General features: G+C 47.4%; 1 protein-coding gene across 3 annotated transcripts; it reads left to right on the forward strand.

The window, feature by feature from the left end:
* The first annotated feature begins 1368 nt into the window (after positions 1-1368).
* FAM186B (family with sequence similarity 186 member B) lies at positions 1369-24443 on the forward strand. Of its 3 annotated transcripts, none has more exons than XM_017894769.1 (7): positions 1369-1642; positions 2476-2701; positions 3635-3817; positions 5871-7539; positions 8059-8251; positions 19527-19696; positions 23046-24443. In XM_017894769.1, the coding sequence occupies exons 1-7, from the start codon at positions 1547-1549 to the stop codon at positions 23098-23100; spliced, it is 2592 nt and encodes an 863-aa protein (XP_017750258.1). In that variant the 5' UTR covers positions 1369-1546; the 3' UTR covers positions 23101-24443. The 3 variants fall into 3 exon arrangements, with proteins under 3 accessions (XP_017750258.1, XP_017750257.1, XP_017750259.1); XM_017894768.1 differs by lacking the exon at positions 23046-24443 and adding an exon at positions 20395-20642; XM_017894770.1 differs by lacking the exon at positions 23046-24443 and adding an exon at positions 20395-20574 and having other exon boundaries at positions 1410-1495.
* Positions 24444-24829: the final 386 nt, after the last annotated feature.

Raw genomic sequence — 24829 nt, forward strand, 5'->3', positions numbered from 1 at the left:
TTTATGGCCCAAATTATGGTTGATATGATCATTGTTCCATATGCATAGGGAATAATATATGTCCTATTGTTGGGTGAAGTGTTCTATGACTGTCAATGGAGTCAAGTTGGTTGATAGTATTTTTCAAAACCTCTATACTTTACTTATTTTTTGCTACTTCTATCAACTCCTGCAAGAGAAGTGCTGGAATCTCCAACTATGATTTTGGATTTACCTATTCCTCCTTTCAGTTCTGGAAGCTTTTTGCTTCATGTATTTTGAAGCAATGTTATTAGGTATATATACATTTAGAATTATGTCCCCCTTATTAATTGACATCTTTAGCATCATGGGATGTCCCTCCCTCTGTGTGTGTGTGTGTGTGTGTGTGTGTGTGTGTGTGTGTGTGTGTGTCAGGGTATCTGTCACCTAGACTGGGGTGTAGTGGCGTGAACATGGCTCACTGCAGCCTTGACCTCCTGGGCTCAAGTGATCCTCCTGCTTCAGCCTCTCAAGTAGCGGGGATCCCAGGCATGTGCCACCATGCCTGGCTATTTTTTAAGTTTTTTTGTAGAGATAGGCTCTCACCATGTTGCCCAGGCTGGTCTCAAAACTCCTGGGCTCAAGTGATCCTCCCAACTTGGCCTCCCAAATTGTTGGGATTACAGGTGTGAGCCACTGAGCCTGGCCTCCATTTGGTTATTGATTGGCTCTAATTTTTAGAAATTTAAAATATTTTCTTTAGGAAAATAACTTTTGCTAATAGCTTTTCTTATTTTTAGACATTAATGTTTTGTTTGGGAGCATAACATTTAGTAATTTTTAAAAAGCAACAAGTCAGCTGGGCGCAGTGGCTCACACCTGTAATTCCAGCACTTTGGGAGGCCAAGGTGGGCGGATCACAAGGTCAGGAGATCGAGATCATCCTGGCTAACACAGTAAAACCCTGTGTCTACTATAAAGACAAAAAAAAATTAGCTGGTTTTAGGCCGGGCGCGGTGGCTCAAGCCTGTAATCCCAGCACTTTGGGAGGCCGAGACGGGTGGATCACGAGGTCAGGAGATCGAGACCATCCTGGCTAACACGGTGAAACCCCGTCTCTACTAAAAAATACAAAAAACTAGCCGGGCGTGGTGGTGGGCGCCTGTAGTCCCAGCTGCTCAGGAGACTGAGGCAGGAGAATGGCGCGAACCCGGGAGGCGGAGCTTGCAGTGAGCCGAGATCCGGCCACTGCACTCCAGCCTGGGCGACAGAGGGAAGGGAGACTCCATTTCAAAAAAAAAAAAAAAAAGGCAACAAGTCAAGTAAATATATGTTAGGTAATAGACAAAAAGCTCGATAGTGGGGAGTCTAATCTCCTAATTCTTCTAATCAAACTGATGATGTCACTGGGGAAAAGAGGATCGGTTGGAATCTGGCATTTGGCAGTTACCAGAGGAGCTGTGCCTGGGCAGAGGGTACCCAGGAGACACCCTGGTGCCCTTAACCTCCAAAGCAGGCAACATCGTGTGTCCAGGTCTGTGGACCAGAGACACGGGATGTTTTGTGACTGACAGAGTGATCCAAAATGGAGAAGGATGACCCTCCACAGTTGGTGACTCCCATATCTGTGAAAGCCATCATCTTGAGGATTGAGGCTGCTCAGCTAACTCGGGCTCAAGAGGTAGCCCCTGAGATGAAGGAATCACCCTTATATTGGGATATGATGTGGAGGCTGGGGACTGATCCCAGGTTTGAGCGAGATTCAAGCTCTGGGTCCTCAGAGGTCCTGGGATATTCAGCAACCCAGGTCTGCAGACAGATTAGTATAAATTATCTCTCTCCTAAACTTGGCCTCTACAGGGTGAGCTGAAAGCAACCACCCGCCTGAGGCAGGGCTGGGGCCGGGAAGCGGGCAGGAAGCTCGAGGATAGCCCTGAGGCACATTGTGGTACATGCTACAGGGCAGGAGAAAGGACCCAGAATCTGTTATTAGCAACCCTCCAGAATCCCCCAAGCTGAGCCCAGAAGTTAATGGGGGTTGGGGAAATAGCCAAAGGCTCAAATCACCCTGTACACGAGGCTCTAGTACATTTTTTACTTGAGCCTCTGATCCTAGAGTTTCCTGGAGCCTCACTTTTCCAAGCTTCTGTTGCCTGTGGATCCTTGTAAGGAAAGACATCCAGAAACCCCCAGCAACCTCTGAAATTCTAAAGAAATGTTTGCTGTGGGGTTTTGGTACTCTATCCTTTCTTGACCTTCTTAATAATCACAATGATAATAAAAGCTAACTCTTTTGTGTGATGTGCCAGGTACTATTAAAAGCACTTTAAAATATTTAATTCATTTAATCCTTACAGAAACCCTGTGACATAAGTACTATCATGATTCCCACTTTAAATATAAGAAAACTGAGACCCAAAGAGGCTAAGCGACTTGTCCAAGGTCACGCTGCTAGCATGTGGCTTCTGGCTCAAGTCCACAGCCCTAACACAGCAATCTGCTGCTTCTCTATAGGATATTTCTACCCAGCTCTTAGACATTTTGGACAATGTCAATTGTGTCATCAACCACTTCCAGGAAGAATTAGGATATGATTTAAAAGAAAACGCCAAATCTCACCAGACAGATCCAAAGGGCAAGAAGAGATTCATCTTGCTGGACAAAATTGCCTCCTTCTCCAAAGATGCTAAGACGAAGGAGAAGCACCTGTATGACATTCTCCGCTGGCTAGGTGACTGGGGTGAGTTTGCAGGCTGGGCACCGTGCCTCCTCTGGCGAGCACAGGGAGAGCACAGGACACATCCCCTTCTCCAGTGAAGCATTCCACCACTCCTGTCACAGCACATCACCTCCATGCTCCTGAGGGGCAGACACAGAAGTGTCCAAACATCACAGATCATGACATTAGCTAAATATATGATGAAACCTAAGTCACGGGTCCATTATGACATCTCATTTTTTGAGCAGGATAGAAACTAAATTCAAACCCACATTAGCTATTTTACAGAGCACCCCTGGGTGATATTCAAAGCACTGAATGACCTTTACTGCATGAGCCCTGATGCCAGCTGTGTGAGCAACTGGTACAGCCATTTGGGTGTGGGTCAGCTGCATTAAACCCTAAAGCTAGGTGCTACCCCCCACTCAGCTCAGAGTCATCTCATCACAGGACCTGTGTGCTGTGTGCTGGATGCTCCAGTGTTGGAAGAAGATGGTATCAGGATGTGCCCTGCCACCCGCATACTACCCCATGCTTGGAAGCTCTCAGTCAGTGGTCCCTCAGCTTCCCTCAAGACTGAGAGAGCAGTTAACTCTGCTTAATTAATTCAGTTGTCCAGATGTTGGACCAGGCAATGGGCATAGAGCAACAACAAGTCAGATACCTCCCTGCTGTACAGACAACAATACTATTTAATGTCCATTGTGAATTTCTACACGGCAGGCCTCATGTTAATCGTTCCACATGTATTATCTCATTTAATCTTCACCCAGTTCTTTTATAGGGAAGGAAACTGAGGCTCAGGGGGATAAGCGACTTGTCCAACATCACATAGCTAGTAAGAGGTAAAATCAATGTGACTTCACAGCCGCTGTAACCCCTGTTCTATAGGGCTGTCTGTGTCCCCCTGGAGGACAGACTGCTCTCAGCCTGCACCTCCCATCCCTTCTCCAGGTGACACTCTGACCTATGAGATCGGGGCCAGGAAGAGTGAAGAGGAAGCAGCAGCCCTGGACGAATGGATTGAAGTGACGGAGAAAATGTTACCACTCTCCCTCATTGCCACCAAAAGAGGCATTGAGTCACTCACTGCCCTTTGCTCCACTCTCATTGAAGGACAAAAGAAAAGGTCACAAGGTAGGTTCTAGGAGCACCTGGCCAGGGAGCTAGGTAGGGATGGGGTGGATGCCATGGCAGGGGAAGAAGTCAGAGGCTGGGCCTGGGGTCTTTCTGATTCTCCTCCATCACAGAAGCTTGATTTGAGATGGATGGGCAGTGGTGAGGGACTGGGGGTTGAGCCCAGGTCGAGCACTGAGCAGCTCTGACCTGTCCTTCAGCGCTAAGGGAGTTGTGATGTGGAGACAGGTCTCTGGCGTGCTCACTGGAGCTGAGGCCTCATGTAGGTTCTGAGGAACAAAGCTGGGAGGCCAGGAGGGCTAGAGTTAGCAGCTAGAGGCTGCGGATCATCCTCTCCTCACTCCAAACCCAGCAACAGAGCCAGGAAGGTTGGGGAGGCTCAGCCGGAGGCTGCTGCAGAGGTGGACCATCAGCAAATAGCTAAACCTTGACTTTTTACTCCCATCAACATTAGGGGAACCTGAGATTATCGAACTCTTACATTTTGTAGATGAGAACACTGAAGCTCAGAGAAGAGAAGGGAACACAAGGAAAGCCTGTGGCCCCACACACAGGTTTTCTGGCTTCTTAATCTCACTCTAGAGTTTGAATTGCATCTCTGTCAATTTCTGGTTGTATCACTTTGGGCAAGGACTTCATCTCTCTGAGCCTCAGTTTCCTCACATATAAACAGAGGAGGGTACTGCCTAGCTCCAGGTTTGTGGGGAGGCTTCCACACAGTGTGAGGTGTCTGACACCACGCTTGGAACATGCTCAGGGCTTAATTAACAATAGTTAACCATCAGCATTTACCATTGTTCTTCATGGCCAGCCTCATTATCAATCAAGTAAGGTCAGCAGGAGGGAGAAGGCAGGGAAAAGTGGATAAGGAAACAATCTGTTCTGCCATCTGTACCATACTCTGTCTTCAAATACACTTATTGTATACTTAGACCCTTGCTAGATTATAAACTTATGAATGGTAAAGACTGCATCTTTATTTCTTTTTAGGGATGATTTATTGAGCACTTATAACTAGGTACCTGTTACTGCACCTGGCACTAAACATGCATGATCTAAGTCCTATGACATAGATTCTATGATTATCCCCATTTTGCACATTGGGAAACTGAGACACTGAGAAGTTAGGAAAATTGCCCAAGGCAAATCGGAAAGATGGGATTCAAACCCAAGTTATCTTATTGCAGAATCTAAGCTCTGGACCACTAGGCCACATGGCCTTTCTGACAATACTAGCTAGATGCTAGCCCAAGTTCAGTATCAGTATCCCTTAATTTTTATATTTCCTCTACCCCTCATCTGAAGTTAGCATTGTTTTTTCCACCAGTGATGTTTATTAAATACGCAGATGAATGGATGCTCCAAGATAATCACTCCACCAGCTCTATACATAGTAGGTCCAAGGGGGTACAATGACCACTGTGACCCAGCCTTTGAGAAATTGAGATCTGCTAATGGCGGGCACAATCTGTGTGTAGTGCGTTTTCCTGGGGAGAGAGGGTCTGCTGCTTTCCTTAGAGTATCAAAGGGATCTCCCAAATGGAAAAAGACATTAGTTATTAAAAAAAATAAAACATGTGAACAGTTGGAGGACCATGTGATAAATTCTCCACAAGCACAGTCCAGTGCTAACGGGAAAGGGAAACCAGGCTTCCTAGATGGGTGTAAGGGGTTTGGGTAGCTGACAATAGGAGGCAAACACACATACTGAGGCTGGGAAGTGGCATGATTAGAAAACTAACTCTACCCAGGAGAACATGGAAGACCAGGAGGATGCTGCAGTGAGCTGTGCTGGCTTGCCTACGTCAGGCCCCTCTGGGCTCTGCAGGTGCTGTGGAGCTGGCAGACCCTGAGGCTGGGCTCTGGGCAAGCTGTGCACCCAGCAGAGGTCTGCCCTGTCAGCACCATCCCTGGTCCCACATACAGCCCCAGCTCCATACTCTTGCCAAATCCCTAAGGGGGTTGCCATTTTGGCCCTGCAGGGTTTGGAGAATCAATGCAATCCTTGGGACCCATGAGAGATCGTTGACTTTTTTCTCTCCACTTCTCCCAGTGTCCAAACGCACCTTCTGGCAGGGCTGGCGGGGAAGAAGCCCACAGACATCTCCATCCCATCCTCAGCCACTGAGCCCAGAACAGATGCTCCAGGACCAGCAAACCACGAACATGAAGGCCTCCGAGGTGACGTCCATGCTGCAGGAACTCCTGGACTCTACCATGTTCAGCAAGGGGGAGGTCAGGGCCATCAGGTACATGGCCACTGTGGTGGAGAACCTCAACAAGGCCTTGATCCTCCAACACAAGGAGAACAGGAGCCTGGAGACCAAATACAGGTACCTGCAAATGCAGGCGACCGAAGAGCTCAGCAGCCAGAGGCTGCACTTCCAGCAGTTCGTGCAGGTCCTTGAGAGCAGGAGGGATGCTCTGCTGAAGCAGGTAGAGATCTTAGGGGGAAGGTACCATGACCTTCTCCTGACGAAGCAGGCTTTGGAGTTCCAGCTGAAGAAGGCTCAGACTGCTACAGGTCAGGCAGAAGACCCGGCTGAGGTTTCTGTTGACTCCCCGGGTCCCTCTGAGAGGGAGATCCTTCCAAGGAAAGAAACAGTCACGGAGGAAAGCCAACAGGAACCCATGAAGAAGGAGCAGTTGTTCTCACCACTTCCCCCAGGTACCATGGCCATGGTGTGGGACAGTGGTGCTACAGCTGCAGGGCACGAGCCACTTTCCACCATGACTGTGCACTCGAGGGTCGCAGATGTGTTCAGCAGCAAGGACACCAAGAGCCTTGAGCCTGTGCTTCTACCCTTAGTAGATCGCAGGTTTCCTAAGAAATGGGAAAGACCCGTGGCAGAAAGCTCAGGCCACAAAGACAAAGACCAGGAGGACTACTTCCAGGAAAAGGGAGGACTCCAAATTAAGTTCCACTGTAGCAAACAGCTGTCTCTAGAGAGCTCCAGGCAGGTGACCTCTGAGAGCCAAGAGAAGCCCTGGGAGAAGGGATTCGGCTGGGAGACACAGAGGCAGCTGTGGCTGGAGGAGGAGGAGATGTGGCAGAAGCGGCAGAAGAAGTGGGCCCTGCTGGAGCAGGAGCACCAGGAGAAGCTGCGGCAGTGGAAGCTGGAAGACCTGGCCAGGGAGCAGCAGCAGAGATGGGTCCAGCTAGAAAAGGAGCAGGAGAGCATAGGGAGAGAGCCGCAGCAGCTAGGGGAGGACATGGAGAGGAGGATTTTCACACCCGCCAGTCGATGGAGGGACTTAGAGAAGGCAGAGCTATCGTTAGTGCCTGCCCCAAGCCGGACCCAATCTGCTCACCAAAGCAGGAGGCCACACTTGCCCATGTCTCCTAGTACCCAGCAGCCTGCCCTGGGAAAGCAGAGACCTATGAGTTCAGTGGAGTTTACCTACAGACCACGGACCCGCCGAGTTCCCACAAAGCCCAAGAAATCTGCCTCCTTTCCTGTCACTGGGACATCCATTCGAAGGCTGACTCAGCCCTCTTTGCAGATATCCCCTGCTACTCTTAAGGAGAAGGTGTACCACATGGACATGGAGGCCCAGAGGAAGAACCTGAAGCTCCTGAGTGAGGAGTCTGAGTTGAGGCTGCCCCACTACCTGCGTAGCAAAGCACTGGAGCTCACCACCACCACTATGGAGCTGGGCATGCTCAGGCTGCAGTACCTGTGCCATAAGTACATCTTCTATAGACGCCTCCAGAGCCTCCGGTAGGTCCTCCCTGGAACCCACCTGGCACCCACCTGCTGCAACATGTGGGCAGAGCCTAAACCCAGTGGGAGAGAAGGAACACAGGGCAAGGGGGGATGGGGAGAGCCACCCCAGGCCTGGACAGGGTCTCCTGAGTGGGGTCCAGGAAAGCAAGTCTGGCCTGGGGCCTTGGGCAACCCCTGAAGGTGTGGGAAGAAGGGCACTGACTGCTGCTCTCCCTGTAGTGGGCTTTTCCTCTAAGCCACTTCCTTCTCTCTTCCTCTCTTCCCATGGCCCTGTCCATAATCCGCCTAATGTGCTCCCGTTTTTCCTTTCTCTTCCTGTTTCATCCCAGCCCCGAGGCTCCTCACCTGATACCACCTCCCACTTTTCTCTGCCCCATTTTCCCCAGCTCTTACCAGCCTCCACTTCTCTTTTTGCTCTAAGGAAATAAAGAAAACAAAGTCATCTCTGGTTAACAGACTTGGGGGATAGATGAGGCCTCTCCACCCCCTAAATTGCTTCTCCTCTCTTCTCAGGCAAGAAGCAATCAAACACGTACAAATCATGAAAGAAACGGAGGCTTCCTACAAGGCCCAGAACCTCTACATCTTCCTGGAAAACATTGACCGCCTGCAGAGCCTCAGGCTGCAGGCCTGGACGGACAAGCAGAAGAGCCTGAAGGAGAAGCGACGAGAGTGCCTGAGCAGCATGGTGACCATGTTCCCCAAGGTGGGCCTCCCGCCCCCAACCCCTGCTCTGCCTCCTGGGGTCAGCACAGCCAGTCGGCTTGGGGCCCCATTTTGGGGGGGGCCCTGGGGATGTGGCTAAGACTGCGGGACCAGGGGCAGAAGGGAAAGGAGAAGGCAGGATAAGGCCTCTGCACCAGTGAGAGGTGAAGGTAGGCGGTGGCCTGAGCATGGGGGAGGGCGGCTTTCCAATCTGTTTCTGGGGAGAGCAACCCAGAGAGAGAGAGACATCTCTTCAAAAAGAGCTGTTGAAGAGAAGATTTCTTCCGGAGAAGAAGGGCGGCTGGATCTTGCAGTCCTGGCTCTGGGCTGTGATTCTCCCTCCCCTGTGGTTCTCCATGCCCTGCTCCTGTCAATCTGGTGGCTCTCCAGGCTTGGTGCACAGCCGTCATCTTCACTGTCTTGCAGGGACTCGCTTTGCTTCTCCCTGAATCAGCTCCTTGGCTTTCCAGATTCCAGGTCTCTTCTTCCTTGGTTCACTTCCTTGTTTTAGTAGAGTCCCTCCTCCACTCACTTTCTGACAATGGTTGCATGAGAGGTTAAGTCATTGAGACCCTGGTTGTCTGAAAATGTCTTTACTTAATATCTGTCCTCACTCTTAATTGACTGTTTGCCTGGATGTGGAAATCTAGCTTAGAATCCATTTTCCCTCATAATCCCTCAAAATCTGTTTGTTTGTTTGTTTGTTTGTTTGTTTGTTTTGAGATGGAGTCTCACTCTTTTGCCCAGGCTGGAGTGCGGTGGCGCAATCTCGGCTCACTGCAACCTCCACCTCCCAGGTTCAAGCGATTCTCCTGACTCAGTCTCCCACGTAGCTGGGATTACAGGCACCCACCACCACACCTGGATAATTTTTGCATTTTTAATAGAGACAGGGTTTCACCATGTTGGCCAGGCTGGTTTTGAACACCTGATGTCAAGTGATCCACCCGCCTTGGCCTCCCAAAATGCTGGGATTACAGGCATGAGCCACTGCACCCGGCCACAATTTTTATTATTTGTAAATTTATTTATTTAAAATAAGTTTTACTGTATATATTTAAGGTTTACAACATAACATTATTAAGATACATATATAGCAAAATGGTTACCATAGTGAAACAAATTAACATATCCATCATCTCACATAGTTGCCATTTTTATCTCTCTTCTGGCAAGGGCAGTAGTAATCTACCCATTTGGCAAAAATCCTGACTTCAATACACTATTAACTATAATCCAACACATAGAGCTTTCAGTTTTTTAATCCTATGTATTTGCTACTGTGTATCCTTTGGTCTATGTCACCCTATTTCCTCCCATCCCCACTCCAATTCTGGTAACCACTGTTTTATTTTCTGTCTCCTCAATTTGGCCTTTTGTTTTTTTTTTAGATTTCACATACAAGTGAGATCATGTGATATTTTTCCTTCTACGCATGGCATACTTCACTTAGCATAATGTCCTCTGGGGCCAACCATATTGTAGCAAATGGCAGGATCTTCTCCTTTTATAAGGCTGAATAATATTCCACTGTATATACAGTTATGCTTCACTTAATGATGGGGTTGTGTTATGGGAAATGTGTTGTTAGGCAATTTTTTGTTGTGTGAACATCATAGGGTATACTTCCACAAACCTAGATGGGATAACCTGCTACACACCTAGACTATATGGCGTAGCCTATTGCTGCTAGCCTACAAATCTGTGCAGCATGTGACTATTCTGAATACTGTAGGCAGTCAGAACACAATGGTGAATATTTGTGTATCTAAACATAGAAAAGGTACAGTAAAGATATGGTATTATAATCTTATGAGACCATGGTCGTATATGTGGTCCATCATTTACTGAAATATTGTTATGCAGCACATGACTGTATATACCAGAGTTTCTTTCATTTGTCCACTGATGGGCATCTTGGTTGTTTCCATAGCTTGGCTACTGTGAGTAATACTGCAATGGACATGGGAGTCTAGATATCTCTTCAAGGTGGCAATTCCGCTCCTTTGGGTATATACGCAGAAGAGAATCCCTGGGTCATAGTAATTTCATTTTTAATTTTTTAAGGAGCCTCCATACTGTTTTCCACAATGGCTGTACTAATCTACCTTCCTATGAATAATGTACAGGATTCCCTTTTCTTCACACCCTTGCCATGACCTTATTATCTCCTGTCTTTTTGATAATAGCCCTTCTAGCAGGTATGAGGTGATAGCTCATTGTGGTTTTGATTTGCATTTCCCTGATGATGAATGATGTTGAGCACCTTTTCATATACTTGTTGGCCATTTTTGTGTCTTTTTTTTTTTTTTTTGAGACGGAGTCTCGCTCTGTCCACCCAGGCTGGAGTGAATGGCGTGATCTTGGCTCACTGCAAGCTCGCACCTCCTGGGTTCCACCCATTTCCTGCCCTCAGCCTCCCGAGTAGCTGGGACTACAGGTGCCCGCGCCACCACGCTGGCCTAATTTTTTCTATTTTTTAGTAGAGGGTTGTCACCATGTTACCAAGAGGTCCTCGATCCCTGGACCTCGTGGAATCCGCCCACCTCAGCCTCCCAAAGGTGCCTGGGGATTACAGGAGTGAGCCACCGCGGCCCAGCCGTCTTTTTTTTTTTTTTTTTTTTTAAAGACAGCAAGTGTATTAGAGCAACAGCGTGCAACAAGAATGCCTGCTCCATAGACAGAGCCAGGGCTGGTCCCATAGCAGAGTGGCCCAGAGTACCCATGTCTTTTTGGGATAAACGTCAATTGAGTCTTTGCCTGCTTTTTTTTTTTGAGACGGGTCTCACTATTTTGCCCGTGGTCCTGGAACTCCTGCTCTGCCTATTTAATTATTTTAGTTTGCTTAAAGCCCTGTTTATTGGGGCAAACAAGGCTTAGTAATGTGCAGACACAAGTTGTAGGTTGGAGAAATCTCTTGTAGTTGTTGACTTCACAACTGTACTTCGGTAAAAGCAGTTATGACGGTGGCTTCTGAACATATTTAACCTACCATTGTTTTTTCCAGAGCGAACAGTCAAAATGGTTCCTAATGGGCCTGTTTCTCTAAGTGATCGTCACATTTCGCTCCTCTAGTATTTAAGAACGAGTGGAAGCCTTCAACTTAAGCTGCCATCTCCTTGCCACTCAGGGCTTCAACAATTGGTAAGCACAAACTCAAAGTGGTCCCATGGCCCTCGGCTTGTAAAGAATTTCAGGCGTCTGTTTCCACAGGATTCTCAGAGTAGGTGGTAATGACCTCCATTCATCATTTTGTCCTTAGCCAAGGCGGAGAGTGTTGTAACTTTACTTCCCAAAACCTTATTTCATGAGCCATCAGAGCAGTAGGACTTGGTACAGATGGCAGCTATAAGTATTTACGTCTGGTTTATCCTGTTCCTTTAGTATCTCCTTCACAGCAGCAGACTCAAATAAATTCTGTGCACCTCAGATACCTCCAGTAGTAACCACTATGTCTCATAATGGTCCCCCTTTTTTTGCATCTTCAAGACTGGTATCAGGGCAAAATGACAACAATCATGGCTCACTGACTGGGTCCCTTTTCCAGCCAGACCCGCAATGGGAACCTTAATCCCAAGCTCCCCTCATGAAATCACAGGATGATGGTCTCCATTCCTCTGCTTCTTCAGCCAAAAACTCAAAATAATAATGAATTTAAAAATACAGGAGCTGGGTGCGGTGGCTCACAGCCTGTAATCCCAGCACTTTTGGGAGGCCGAGGAGGGCGAATCATTGAGTCAGGAGATCAAGCAACCATCCTGGCTGACAAAGACGGTGAAAAACTCCCGTCTCTTATTAAAAATACAAAAAAATTAGCGGGCGGGTGGCGAGTGTCTGTAGTCCCAGCGACTCGGGAGCTGAGGCAGGAGAGTGCGTGACCCAGGGCGGAGCTTGCAGTGAGTCGAGATCGCGCACTGCACTCCAGCCTGGGCGACAGAGCGAGACTCCATCTCAAAAAAAAAAAAAAAAAAAAATCAGGTTATATTTTCATGCTATTGAGTTGTAGAACTATTTTATAGTAAGACTTTAATTTATACAATGTGAATTTTCCTAACAATGTGAGCATATTTTCATGTGCTTATTTGTCATCCATTTATCTCCTTTGGTAAAGCGTATTATTCGGTTGTAAAGTTCATCCTATATTTGATGCCTATATCAAATATATTTGATACCTATATCAAATATTTGCATACCTGTATCTGGTATGCAAGTTCTACACCAGATCTGTATTTCATGGATATTATCTTTCAGTCTGCAGCATTCCTTTTTTTTTTTTTTTGAGACAGTCTTGCTGTGTTGCCCAGGCTGGAGTGCAGTGGTGCCATCTTGGCTCACTGCAACCACCACCTCCCAGGTTCAGGCAATTCTCGTGCCACACCCTCCTGAGTAGCTGGGATTACAGGCACCCGCCACCATGCCTGGCTACTTTTTGTATTTTTAGTAGAGACAGGGTTTCGCCACGTTGGCCAGGCTGGTGTCTAACTCCTGACCTCAGGTGATCTGCCTGCCTTGGCCTCCCAAAGTGCTTGGGAGTCTTGCTGTGTCGCCCAGGCTGGAATGCAGTGGCGTGATCTCAGCTCACTGAAACGTCTGCCTCCTGAGTTCCAGCGATTCTCTTGCCTCAGCCTCCCAAGTAGCTGGGATTACAGGCGTGTGCCACCACACACGGCTAATTTTTGTATTTTTAGTAGAGATAGGGTTTCACCATGTTGGCCAGGCTGGTCTTGAACTCCTGAGCTCTGGTGATCTGCCTGCCTTGGCCTCCCAAAATGCTGGGATTACAGGCGTGAGCCACCACGCCTGGCCTATGTAAGATATTTTGAGAGCAAGAGAGACCAACCATATTCACATAACTTTTATTACAGTATATTGTTAACATTGTTCTATTTTGTTATTAATCTCTTACTCTGCCTAATTTAAATATTAAACTTTATCATAGTTAAGCACATATAGGAAAAACCATGTATAAAGGGTTTGGTACTGAGGTTTCAGGCATCCGCTAGGGTTCTTGAAATGCATCCCCCAAGGATAAGGGGGAACTACTGTATGCAAAACCCAAAGCTATACAACAATGAGAAACATTAAAAGGGAAATTCAGATGTAAGTGAAGACATTCCTCTGAATTCCCAGGTTTCTCTGAGCATCAAAACCCACCAATCTTTCAGTCCTTTTCTTGAATATTATTCTGTATCCACATTCTCTGCATCTGACCGGATCCCTGGATTTTATTTCATTTTCTGCATGACATTCTCCACAGATATATATCATTAGCTGCTGCTTTGGGGGTTGAATGTCCTAGGTGTCATTGTGAGCCCCTTTATACTCTGAGTGTCTTTCTAGTTTTCGTCCAAGTACCCACCACAAACTCCACAACCCACCAATTTCCTACCTACCCAGCAATGAGAAATGGCATCTTAATAATACTTATTCTTTCAATTCATGAGCATGCTGTATCTCTCCAGTTACGTCTATTTATTTCAGTTTTATAGGTTTATTATTCAAATATGCTGATGCTCTGTACTAGGTGCATACACATTTAAGATTGTTTATGTCCTCTTGAAAATTTGACCTTCATTATTTATTTTTATAGAGATGAGGTCTCACTATGTTGCCCAGGCTAGTCTCCAAATCTTGCCCTCAAGTGATCCTGCCACTTTGACCTCCCAAAGTGTTGGGGTTACAGCATGAATCACCCTACCTGGCCCAAAATTTGGACTTTTATCCTTATGAAATGGCCCTCTTTGTCTCTTTTTCTTTTTCTTTTTTTTTTTTTGAGATGTAGTCTCGCTCTGTCACCCAGGCAATGCCGTGGCGCCATCTTGGTTGGCTCACTGCAAACTCCACCTCTCAGGTTCAAGGGATTCTTGTGCCTCAGCCTCCCGAGTAGCTGGGATTATAGGCGCCTGCCACCACACCTGGCTAATTTTTATATTTTTAGTAGAGATGGGGTTCGCCATGTTGGCCAGGCTGGTCTCCAATTCTCGACCTCAGGGGATCCACCCACCTGGGCCTCCCAAAGTGCTGGGATTACAGGCACGAGCCCCCACACGCAGCCCTTTGTTTCTAATTACATTCCTTGCTCATCAGTGTACAACAATATTGATCTAGTCACTGCAGCTTTTTAAATACTTTTTACTATTTGCATGGTATACCTTCTTCCACTCTTTCACTGTTAACCTATGTCTAAATACTATTTATTTATTGGAACACTTCATGAATTTGTGTGTCATCCTCGCACCAAGGCTATGCTAGTAGTCTTCTCTGTATTATTCTAATTTTAGTATATGTGCTACCAAAGTGAGCACAGTGTCTCTATACTTAAATTCAGTTTTTAATTGATATTTTATATTTGGGTCTTGCTTTTTTATGCAATCTGGCAATCTCTGCCTTTTATTTGGTGGTTTTAGGCTATTTATATTTGATGTGATTATCAACACAGTTGGGTTTAAATATATAATTTGCTCTTCATTTCTATTTGTTTCATCTGTTCTTTGGGTTTTTTTCCCTCTTTTCCTGCCTTCTTGTGGAGTAATTGAGCTTTTTCAAGTAAATTCATCTTATCTCCACTCCTGACATATTACGTACTATCCATACCTCTTTGTTTTGTTATTTTTGTGATTTTTTATTTTTATTTTTTGAGACAGAGTCTCACTCTCTCTCCCAGGCCGGAGTGCAGTGGTGTGATCTCGGCTCACCATAACTCTGCCTCCAGGATTCAAGCGATTCTCATGCCTCAGTCTCCTGAGTAGCTGGAATTACAGGTGCCTGCCACAGTGCCGGGCTAATTTTTTTGTATTTTTAGTAGACACAGGGTTTTGCCATGTTGGCCAGGCTGGTCTCGAACTCCTGGCCTCATGTGATCCACCCGCCTCAGCCTCCTAAGGTGCTGGGATTGCATGCGTGAGCCACCATGCCCAGCCTGTTTTGTTGTTTTGTTTTTATTATTATTATTTTTTTGAAACGGAGTCTCACTCTGTTGCCCAGGCTAGAGTGCAGTGGCATGATCTCAGCTCACTGCAACCTCCGCCTCCCAGGTTCAAGCGATTCTCCTGCCTCAGCCTCCTGAGTATCGGAAATTACAGGTGCGCACCACCACACCCGGCTAATTTTTGTATTATTAGTAGAGTCTGGATTTCACCATGTTGGTCAGGCTGGTCTTGAACTCCTGACCATGTGATCTGCCCACCTCAGCCTCCCAAAGTGCTGGGATTACAGGCATGAGCCACTGTGCTCTAGGGTTTACAATATAAATCTTTAACTTATCATAGTCTACTTTCAAATAATATTATTTCATGTGTAAGAACCTTACAACAGTATACATCTATTTCTTCCCTCCTGGCCTTTGTCTTACTGTTGTCATACATTCTGCCCCTATGTAACTTATAAATTCCCTAATATAGTTGGCCCTCTGTATCTGTGGGTTCTGCATCTGTGGATTCAACCAACCACAGATCAAAAAGATTCGAAGAGAAAAATGGATGGAGGTGTCTGTGCTGAACATGAACAGACTTTTTTTTCTTGTTAGTCCCTAAACAGTCTAAAGATAGCATTTATATTGTATTAGGTATTATAAGTAATCTGGAGATAATTTAATATATACAGGAGGATGTGGGTGGGTGAAATGCAAACACTGCACCATTTTATATAAGTATGTGAGCATCCACAGATTTTGGTGCCTGTGAGGAGTCCTGGAGCCAATACTCCATGGAGAGCAAGGGACAACAGTACATTGTTATTACTTTTCCCTTAAGCAAAGGAAAAGAATAATCTATTTACCCCCACACTTACCATTTCCAGTGCTCCTTACTCTTTTGTGTAGATCCAAATGTATTTTGAGTATCATTTTCTTTCTGCCTCAAGGATTCCTTTAACATTTCTCACACTGCTCATCTGCTGGTGATGAATCCTCTCAGCTTTGGTGTCTGAAAAGGTTTATTCAGTTTTCAATTTTGAAAGATGTTTTTGCTGGATGTAGAATTCCAGTTGGGCAGTTTTTTCTTTCAGTATTTTACAGATGTGAACACAAACTCTTCCCAGGGATATATGAACTCTGAGGATGGTTTTGCCTGTTCTTGCCCAGTGATTCTTCTCCCAGCCTTGGTAGTTTCCTCGCAGGCCTGCACAGAGACTTAATGGGACGCCTCTGCAGAGCTTTGGAGATTTCTTGCCATGTGGTTTCCTCCTCTCTAGTACTCTGGTTTTCAAAATCTAGTCACCTTGGCTTCCCTGATCCCCAAACGCTGTCTCCTCATCTCAGCAAGGCTGCTGGCCTGTTTGGGTTCCCTGCCCTGTGCTGGGGCCTGGACATTGTCTCATTTGTTTCATTCCTTTTGGGGATCATTGACCTGCAATGCCTGTTGTCTGAATGGGTATATATCATTTTTTCATCTATTTTGTTTGGCCTACTAGTTGTTTACAGGAGAATAGTAAACTAGTCCTTGTTATTCCTTTATCACTAGTTTATCTCCTCAAATAAAATCCCGTACTATTAAGACCCATTTTAAATGCTAAAAGTTCCAAGAATTCCTATATACTTAGTTTTACTTTTTATTTATTCAATTTTTGTACAATTTTGAATAGGTACTTACACTCTTGGGCTCCTGGCAAAAAATCCATTGCCCCTCAGGGGACCATGCCCTATGGGTTAGGAACCATTGGTTTAGGCCAACTCACTCTCTTAATCTCTACACTTGGAGCCTATCCTCATCTTTTCCATGTCCTTGCTGAGACCTCACGTTTTTCCTCTGAAAACTAACACTAGGAGAAACCTTACTCTTTCACCCCCTCCCCGCCACCCCACTTTACCTTGACAGAATTCAGTAAAGTAACCATCTGAAACGTATAGACCTGGTTTTAACATTCATACACCAAGTACAACCCAAATAAATCCCAAGATGTTATGTGATCTGGTTATGCCATTGTATCCGTTGTATCCCATTCAGAGATATAATGCTCACTCACCCACCAAAAATAATAAAAAAGTAACCCCCGGGAGGCTGAGGCAGGGAGAATGGCGTAAACCCGGGAGGCAGAGCTTGCAGTGAGCTAGAATCTGGCCAACTGCAACTACCAGTCCGGGCGACAGAGCGAGACTCCGCCTCAAAAAAAAAAAAAAAAAAATAGTAAACGCCAATCTCTCTGTATCCTTTTTTATATTTTTTTTTCATGAGACGAGATGCATTATATCCGCTCTATCTCCAGCCTGGATGCAGTGGCCCAGATCTCAGGCTCACTGCCACAGCCTCCACCTCCCAGATTCAACGCCATTATTCTCCTGCCACAGCACCTCCACGAGTAGACCATGGGACTATCAGGCGCCCGCCACCAGCGCCCCGCTAATTTTTTTGTTATGTTTTAGTAAGACGGGGTTTCACCGTGTTAGCCAGGATGGTTTCGATCTCTGACCTTGTGAGCCCACCCGCCCTCGGACACATCTCTCAAAGCAGTGTCGGGGATGTTAATCGGCGTGAGGCCACTAACCCCAATCTTTAATTGGGTCACTCATAACCACTAAAGTGGGTCCAGCTTATAATTCACAATAATGAAATTTTCTTTTATTTCTTCCTCTCCTCTCCCATTCTCTCACATCCAGAAAACCTCTTTAAATTCCAACACACTGTCTCTGACACCCAAACTTCCTTTTCTCTTTGTCTAGATAAATGATTACTAATCTATGGGCCATACACCACTGAGGGATAATGGAACCATGTGTATACCAATAATTGTCTATATACTGAATTACTAAAAAAAGAAAAACTTATATTGGAATCCTTGAAACTTCTGATATTTAAAATAAATGCAAAATAATATAGAATTTAAAAAAAAAAAGGCCAAAGAGAAAATAGTTAAAACTTGGGAATAATGGAATAAAAGACTCCTATATTCTCCTCTTTTGACTTTTTTTTGAGACAGAGTCTTGCTCTGCTGCCAGGCTGGAGTGCAGTGGCGCGATCTTGGCTCACTGCAACCTCCGTTTCCCGGGTTCAAGCAATTTTCCTGCCTCAGCCTCCCAAGTAGCTGGGACTACAGACGTGCGCCACCACACCCAGCTAATTTTTGTATTTTTAGTAGAGACAGGGTTTCACCATGTTGGCCAGGATGGTCTGAGTCTCTTGACCTCGTGATCTGCCTGACTTGGCTTCCCAAAGTGCTGGGATTATAGGGGTGAGCCACCGCGCCCGGCCTTGACTCTTTATTATAGATATATAGATACAGGTACAGATATAGATTTAACTTGTCTTCTTTTAATTTTTTTTCACTGATGTTTTGCCTGTTTCTAGATTCTCTACAACAGATGTAAAACAGGAACTAACCCAGCAAATTAGAATTCATACCCTTTGGGACTATTAGTAATTTTGTCCCCATTATACAAGTATTGAGTTTATATCCATATTCATCTTTCATATGGCAGGAATAGCTCTCTGCACCACCCATGAGTATGGGATCTTTCCCTGCCAGACTCCTTCATTTGCAACACTGGCTTTGGGATGAGCAGCCCTCAGCTCTAGACCTGAGGCTCAGGCTGCCAGGGGCAGAAAAGCAGCAAGTGCCGACGTGGTCCCTAGGGGCAGCTTGGAGGGACTGGAGGATCCCACAGTTGTGAGTCAGAGCCTGCTGGGACCTGCCCCAGGGTTGGGTCAGGAGGTACCACCTGCCCCTGAGTCTTGAGCGGCAGTGGCCTGAGTCTAGGGGAGGCAACATGCTGAGGCATTGGTATGAGGGCTGGCATCAAGCAGCTAGAAGAGCCTTGGCCATGGAGGTTTCGTATCACCTTATACAAGTCCAGATAATCTCCTAGAGGCATCTTGACTTGCTGTTTGTTTTGGGATTGAGAATGAAAGGGACATGACAATTCTTTGAGTGGCTGTGAAGGTTCCCCCAGCTTCTCAACCCGTGCCAGGGCTGGGGCTGGACAAAAAGATACCCAGTGCAGTCCAGGCACAACCTGGCCCCCTGCCGTGAACCCTACCTGGAGCTGCTCTAGTTCCAGCTGCTCTGGTTTTATTTTCTTCCTTGCTGTTTTGCCCATTATCCAGTTTCCTCACAACAAAGGAGAAAACAGGAACTGACACAGCAAAAAAGAATTCAAGGAGTTTCCAGCAAAGGTCTGATACTTTGTGGTCCCAGGGTTTCTAAGTGAAGGGATTCCCTCGACCTTACCCTCTCCACTCAGCCCTGAGTCCAGCAGGGGCACAGACAGGCAGGCAAAGCCTCCTCCCAACCTAGAGAGGAGATAACTTCCTGTTTCCCTGATGCCTCTCTGCTGGTTCCTCTAGCTCCAGCTGGAGTGGAATGTTCACCTGAACATCCCTGAGGTCACCTCACCAAAGCCGAAGAAATGCAAGTTGCCTGCAGCCTCACCCCGGCACATCCACCCCAGTGGCCCCACCTATAAGCAGCACTTTCAGTCCAGGCACCGGGAATGTGCGCCCCTGCAGATGGCCCGGTAGGTGCCGGGAAGCTGAGGGGGCAGCAGCTGTATGGGTGAAGAGGCAGGGAGCAGGAGTGACCAGCCTGGGGAGGTGGGCTGTGAAGTGAGGGCACCAACAGGCCAAGATCACCCTACAAGTTGCAAAGTGCCTGTCTTCTCAGCTGCCCTCCCCAGTGCTGGCCACTGACCCAGAGGTGGGGTATGTGTTACAGTGTGTGGGCTTCAGGGGCTAGCCTGACCAGTGCATTTCAAACTATGCAACAGAAAGACTCTGAGGACCACACCTGAAAACTTACAACTTTTCTACCCTGAGCATCGATTTGGCATCTGCCATTGGTCTGTCCTATAAACAAATCTGAACCTCCCTACCATGTGACCTGCAGGCTCTGGAAACACTGTGAACCTCTGGGCAGCTAAAAGGACCCTGGTCCACACCTACCCTTGCATGGCCTAGATCAGGGCTTCTGCCCCAGGGCCTGTTCCTTAAAGGACAAGGGCCACCCTGGGAACCTCTTTCAGCAGCTCCTCGGCCACAGGAGCCCCAGGGAAGTGAGATTCAGACTCAGTGTTGACGGGGAGACAAGGAGGACAGTGACACTCGATTTGAGAAAGGAAGGAGACAAAGCCCACTTGGGCCTGGTGGCTCTGGAGAGTCTCTTGCATCTCAATCTCTTTTTGTTGCTTTTCACATTCTCCAAACCCCCCACTCCCAGCCAACAGGGGAAGCAGATGGAGGCTGTCTGGAAGACCGAGGTGGCCTCCTCCAGTTACGCAATAGAAAAAAAGACCCCTGCCAGCCTTCCCTGGGACCAGCTGAGGGGACACCCAGATATTCCCCGGCTGTTGACACTGGACGTGTAGTCCTCCTACCACAAAAGCCTGAACTTCCTGAAGGCCCAGTAAGGTGCGAGGCTGATGGTCAATGTGGATTCTCCCCAATAAATCTTTCTCCAGGCTTTAACAATGACCTCATTTACTATCCCACACCAGACAGAGAGAGGCCAACCTGGTTCGTCTGCTAGGCGGATGTAAGCGGGGTCCCTGTGCCAACAGCACTTCAGTTCTAGTGAAGGGTTTCCTTACTGTCTCAGAGGCCACCGGGGGGCTTTTCCTTCACACTGGCCTCCTGAGCTGCACATGAATTCTGAAGAGCCCCATCTCACCCTAGCCCTGGGGGTGGTTCTCGGGGGAGCCAGGTGTAGGGAGGGACAGATGAGGGAGCCCCTGGACTGCCTGAGAAACCTGAGCCTTGGGCCTGGGCCTATCTGTCACTTCCTTTCCTTACTACCTTCAAGAATGGTCCCTGGAAAGAACAGCTGGCTGCGGGGACAGAGGCAGGACTCCAGGGGCCAACAAGAGGCTTTTCTGGTTAGAAAAGGCTTAGCTCTCCTTTGCCTCTCTGAGCTTGTAGATGTCACTACTGAAGGCTCAAGGCTCTTTTAAGGACCCTCTCTACATGAGCCATCCCATCTGCCTCCTGTGACCCTGGCCCTGTGTCAGTTACAGATCCCCAATCGGGAGAGGCTCCTGATGCCTCCAGTCTAGACCTAACCAGAGCCAAGAGCCAGAAGATGCTGGTGCTGCCCCCATCCTCCAGTTAGAGACTTCAGTGAGACAGGGAGGCATAGCAGCATCAAAGAGGGCCAGTCCCTGGCCACACCTGCACTCTGAAATGGGCCTGAGAGTCCCAGCATTCCAGTCCACCCAGCGCAGAAACCTGGTTTCCAATTCCTGGAGGGTTTCCAAGGGGGATGTGCATGTGTGTTGCTGTTGGTTGTTGATTTAGATACAGCAAACAGAATGGAGAATAACCAAAACAACACTGTGGGAGAACACTGTAACCCAGAAGTCAACTGGGGCCTGGCCTGGCAGAGATTCGGTTAAACTTACCCAAAGCCCTCCCCATCGTGGGGGTCTCTCCTCTCCACATCCCTTCCCTGCCTTTGCTCTGCCCAGCTTCTGAGTCTCAGGCCAGCCCCTCTGTTCTTTCCACACACGGAGATATGTGCACATAAATATCAGAGGTACGCACCCCACTTGAGTCCATACACTCATGACGTCAGTAACTTTCTGAAAATACAGAGGGACAGTGAGGAATGGGATTCATGTTGAACAGCACCAAGCAGCAGCCTCCTTTCTTCCCTCTTTCCCCGCCTCTCTCTCTGGTAAAACATGCACAATTCTAGAATTCCTTCATGTCTCAAGCAGAGCTGTTCCACCCACACCCAGGCCTCCACTGGGATCCCAGTTTCAGGCTTAAGGCACTTATCAAAATATTGTTCCCAGCAAAGACAGCTTCCCCTTTCTAAGGGAATTTAGATGAAGACAATTTTCTCCCTGCTTTCAACCCTGTACCTGTTTACTGTGTTGATATCACCACCAGGTGCAGAGGCAGATCCTGCTGTGCTGTCTTCTTTACCCACATCCCAGGCTGCCACCACCTCCCTGCGTGTCAGGCTGCTCCTGAGGTCTCAGTGTGGGGGTTCCCTGCATTGTCTTGGGGTCCGCTATTTTGGCATGAGGATCTGCTGGTCTCTAACAAAAGTTCTCTGTCCTGCCCAGGCTGCTGCTACCTCAGGGTGGTGGCTGTGCTGCCTCCTTTGGGAGCGCCCTCCTGGACACTGCTCCACTCCCTAAAGTGCACCTTTTCTTGGGCCGCCTGCTCCTGGCCCACCATGAGTCCTCACATCCACCTGCTGCGTGGTGCCAGGTCACTCGCCTCTTTGTGGTCCTGCTGACCTCGTCGGCTCCCCTGGCCATGCTGTCCAGCTCACAGCCCCATATGGGTTCATAACTAGGCCCAACCTCATGCCCCATTATCCTGGTCTGCCTGGCACTGACAGCCTGTCTCCAGGCCCACTGGGGTGTCCTCTCGGTATGTGAGGGAGGGTTGCTCATCTTCCCTCCATGGTTTAAGATGCTAGAAGACTGCATCCCTCAAAACCCAGCAGCCCCCATTCTCTGAGATTTTTTTCAGCTTTGTCTTACAAGCATGTCCCCGGGGTTCTCTGTCTGACAGGTGGGAGAGCTGTGTGTGTCTGCAGACCCCAAATGCTTTCTGTAGCTGGAGAATCTTAGCCTTGACTCTGAGTGCTCTGCCCTCCCCTTGCTCAGGGTCTGTTCCTGTACAGCTAAAAACAGACTGGGACAGGTCGGGCATGGTGGCTCACGCCTGTAATCCCAGTACTTTGGGAGGCCGAGGTGGGCGGATCACGACTTCGTGTTGAGCAGTTCTGTGTCCAGGCTGAGTCTGGGCCCAGCTCTGGACTTGGCTCTGGGAAGTGCTCAGGTGCTGGATGGCACTCACATAGCCTGGGCCTTGTCTCAGTTGCTCCCCAACCTGTAACTCTATTAACTCTTGCAGTGCCTCAGCGAACCAAAGGAAGGAATGCCAGGAACCTACAAATGAATCCACTTAGCTTGTTCAAAAAAAGTCAAGCGAGTCACTCCCTGGAACCCAAATAAGCCAGAAGGATCAAGACAGCCCCAGTCTCCACTGCATCCCTTAGCTGGTGATTCTCAACCTTCCGAGAGATGGAAACCCACAGAGAACTTGGTTGAAATGCGGGTTCCCAGCTGGTGCTTTTAAAGAAACCCTCTGGGTGTTGCTGAGTACTCCTAGAACTTTGAGAAACACTGTTTCCCTCCTGCAGTCCCCAAACTCTACGTTTTTAACAAAATAGAGGTTGGTTTATTTTAAAATTCTGTCTCATTGCTGAAACCCACACCTCCTCAACTCAGTTGTAGAACCCTTTGAGTGTTGTCTGTGTACTTTGGGAGCAAACATGCCGAGATAGCTGTGAGTGGCACCTGGCACTTGGTAGGTGTCAGTAACTCTTCATTTAATCAAAATATGGACAGATACGTCACTGACATGCCAGTGATTTGCATGAAAGCTCAGAAGGTGAGAACAAAAGGAGATACCAAATACAGACCAGAGCCAGGTGTCATAAGGTGGGAGGCAAAGGTGAGCATGTCTCTGAGTTAAGTCAAAGGTGGAAGAAATGGAGACATGAGGTTCAAATATAGACGGTGTGGGCTAAGGAGGCCATCTCTGGCAAGCGTCTGTCAGTTCAGTTGAGACACTAATTCGGTTAGTTCAATCAGCTCACGAGCACCTACGCACCCTCCACCTGACACACAGCTACCTGCCTGGTCCCCACTCCGTCTCCCCCGCCCCGTCCTTCTCCACTCACCAGCACCCTTGGCCTAGGGACCACGCATACAAATAGGAAATTACCCTATCCTCAGAGAACCCATGTCCAGCAGTTCTCTTCCTCAGGAATGGCACCCATCCTTGCTTCCAGCCTAAGGCTGAGACTCTGGAAAGCTGAGGAGGATGTGGGATGTGAACAGCCAGTTCTGTGGATGATGCCAGGAGTAGGATTTGTTTTCTGAATCACAGCTTAAGATATCGCGAGGATGCCTGGTGTGGGAGGAAGGGGAGTGGTATCATGATGCAGGTCACATGCACAGCACAGCTGGGCTGGCCCTGGGCTGTTTCCAGCTTCTCCGGTCCCAGGCTCTTTCTTTTCTGGAGGCCTCACCCCAATGATACTTAACATCTTAAAATGCCCTCACACTAAATGTATTGCTCTAAATAATTGGAAAGCATTTTTATAACCTTGCTTTAGAAATTAACTGGCTATGAATAAGTTATTTAATGTGTACTTAGCTGTGAGTGACATCTCAGCAATCAGCATGCATAGAGAAGAAATCAAACAAGTTTTATAAATGTAATGAGACTATTTTGAATATTAAATTTGACAGTGAATGAAACTGCAAATATTATGTTTTATAAAGATTTCATACATATACATTATTTGTTTTTACATTTTGGCACTCATAATATTTTCAAAGGTTTCATGTTTTCACAGGCTCTTGGCACTGTGCTTAAGGGGCCTGATGGCTGAACTTGCTGTGGTCATGGAGGACTTTGACCTTCTGCATGTCCTCTAGCGAGTTCTCTGGCAAGCACGCAGAGTGTCTGATGTTCTTCTGCTTTGGTAATAATTTCATCTTCTTAAAGGCAAAGAAAGCCTGCACGGGTCAAGCTGTGAAGCCAAGAGGGTTGGAAGACAAATATATATGTGTGTGTATCTTTGTGTATATATGTATGTATACATGTTTGTGTATGTATGTACGTAT

This window comes from Rhinopithecus bieti, unplaced genomic scaffold (genome assembly GCF_001698545.2).
Source record: "Rhinopithecus bieti isolate Rb0 unplaced genomic scaffold, ASM169854v2 scaffold_24390, whole genome shotgun sequence".
NCBI classification, from domain to species: Eukaryota; Metazoa; Chordata; class Mammalia; order Primates; family Cercopithecidae; genus Rhinopithecus; species Rhinopithecus bieti.

Coding starts and splice junctions, on each gene's coding strand:
- FAM186B (XM_017894768.1), top strand. CDS start 1,547: ATGGAGAAGGATGACCCTCCACAGTTGGTGACTCCCATATCTGTGAAA. Junction 7,540..8,058: donor AGACGCCTCCAGAGCCTCCG/GTAGGTCCTCCC, acceptor CTCTCTTCTCAG/GCAAGAAGCAATCAAACACG. Junction 8,252..19,526: donor TGGTGACCATGTTCCCCAAG/GTGGGCCTCCCG, acceptor TGGTTCCTCTAG/CTCCAGCTGGAGTGGAATGT.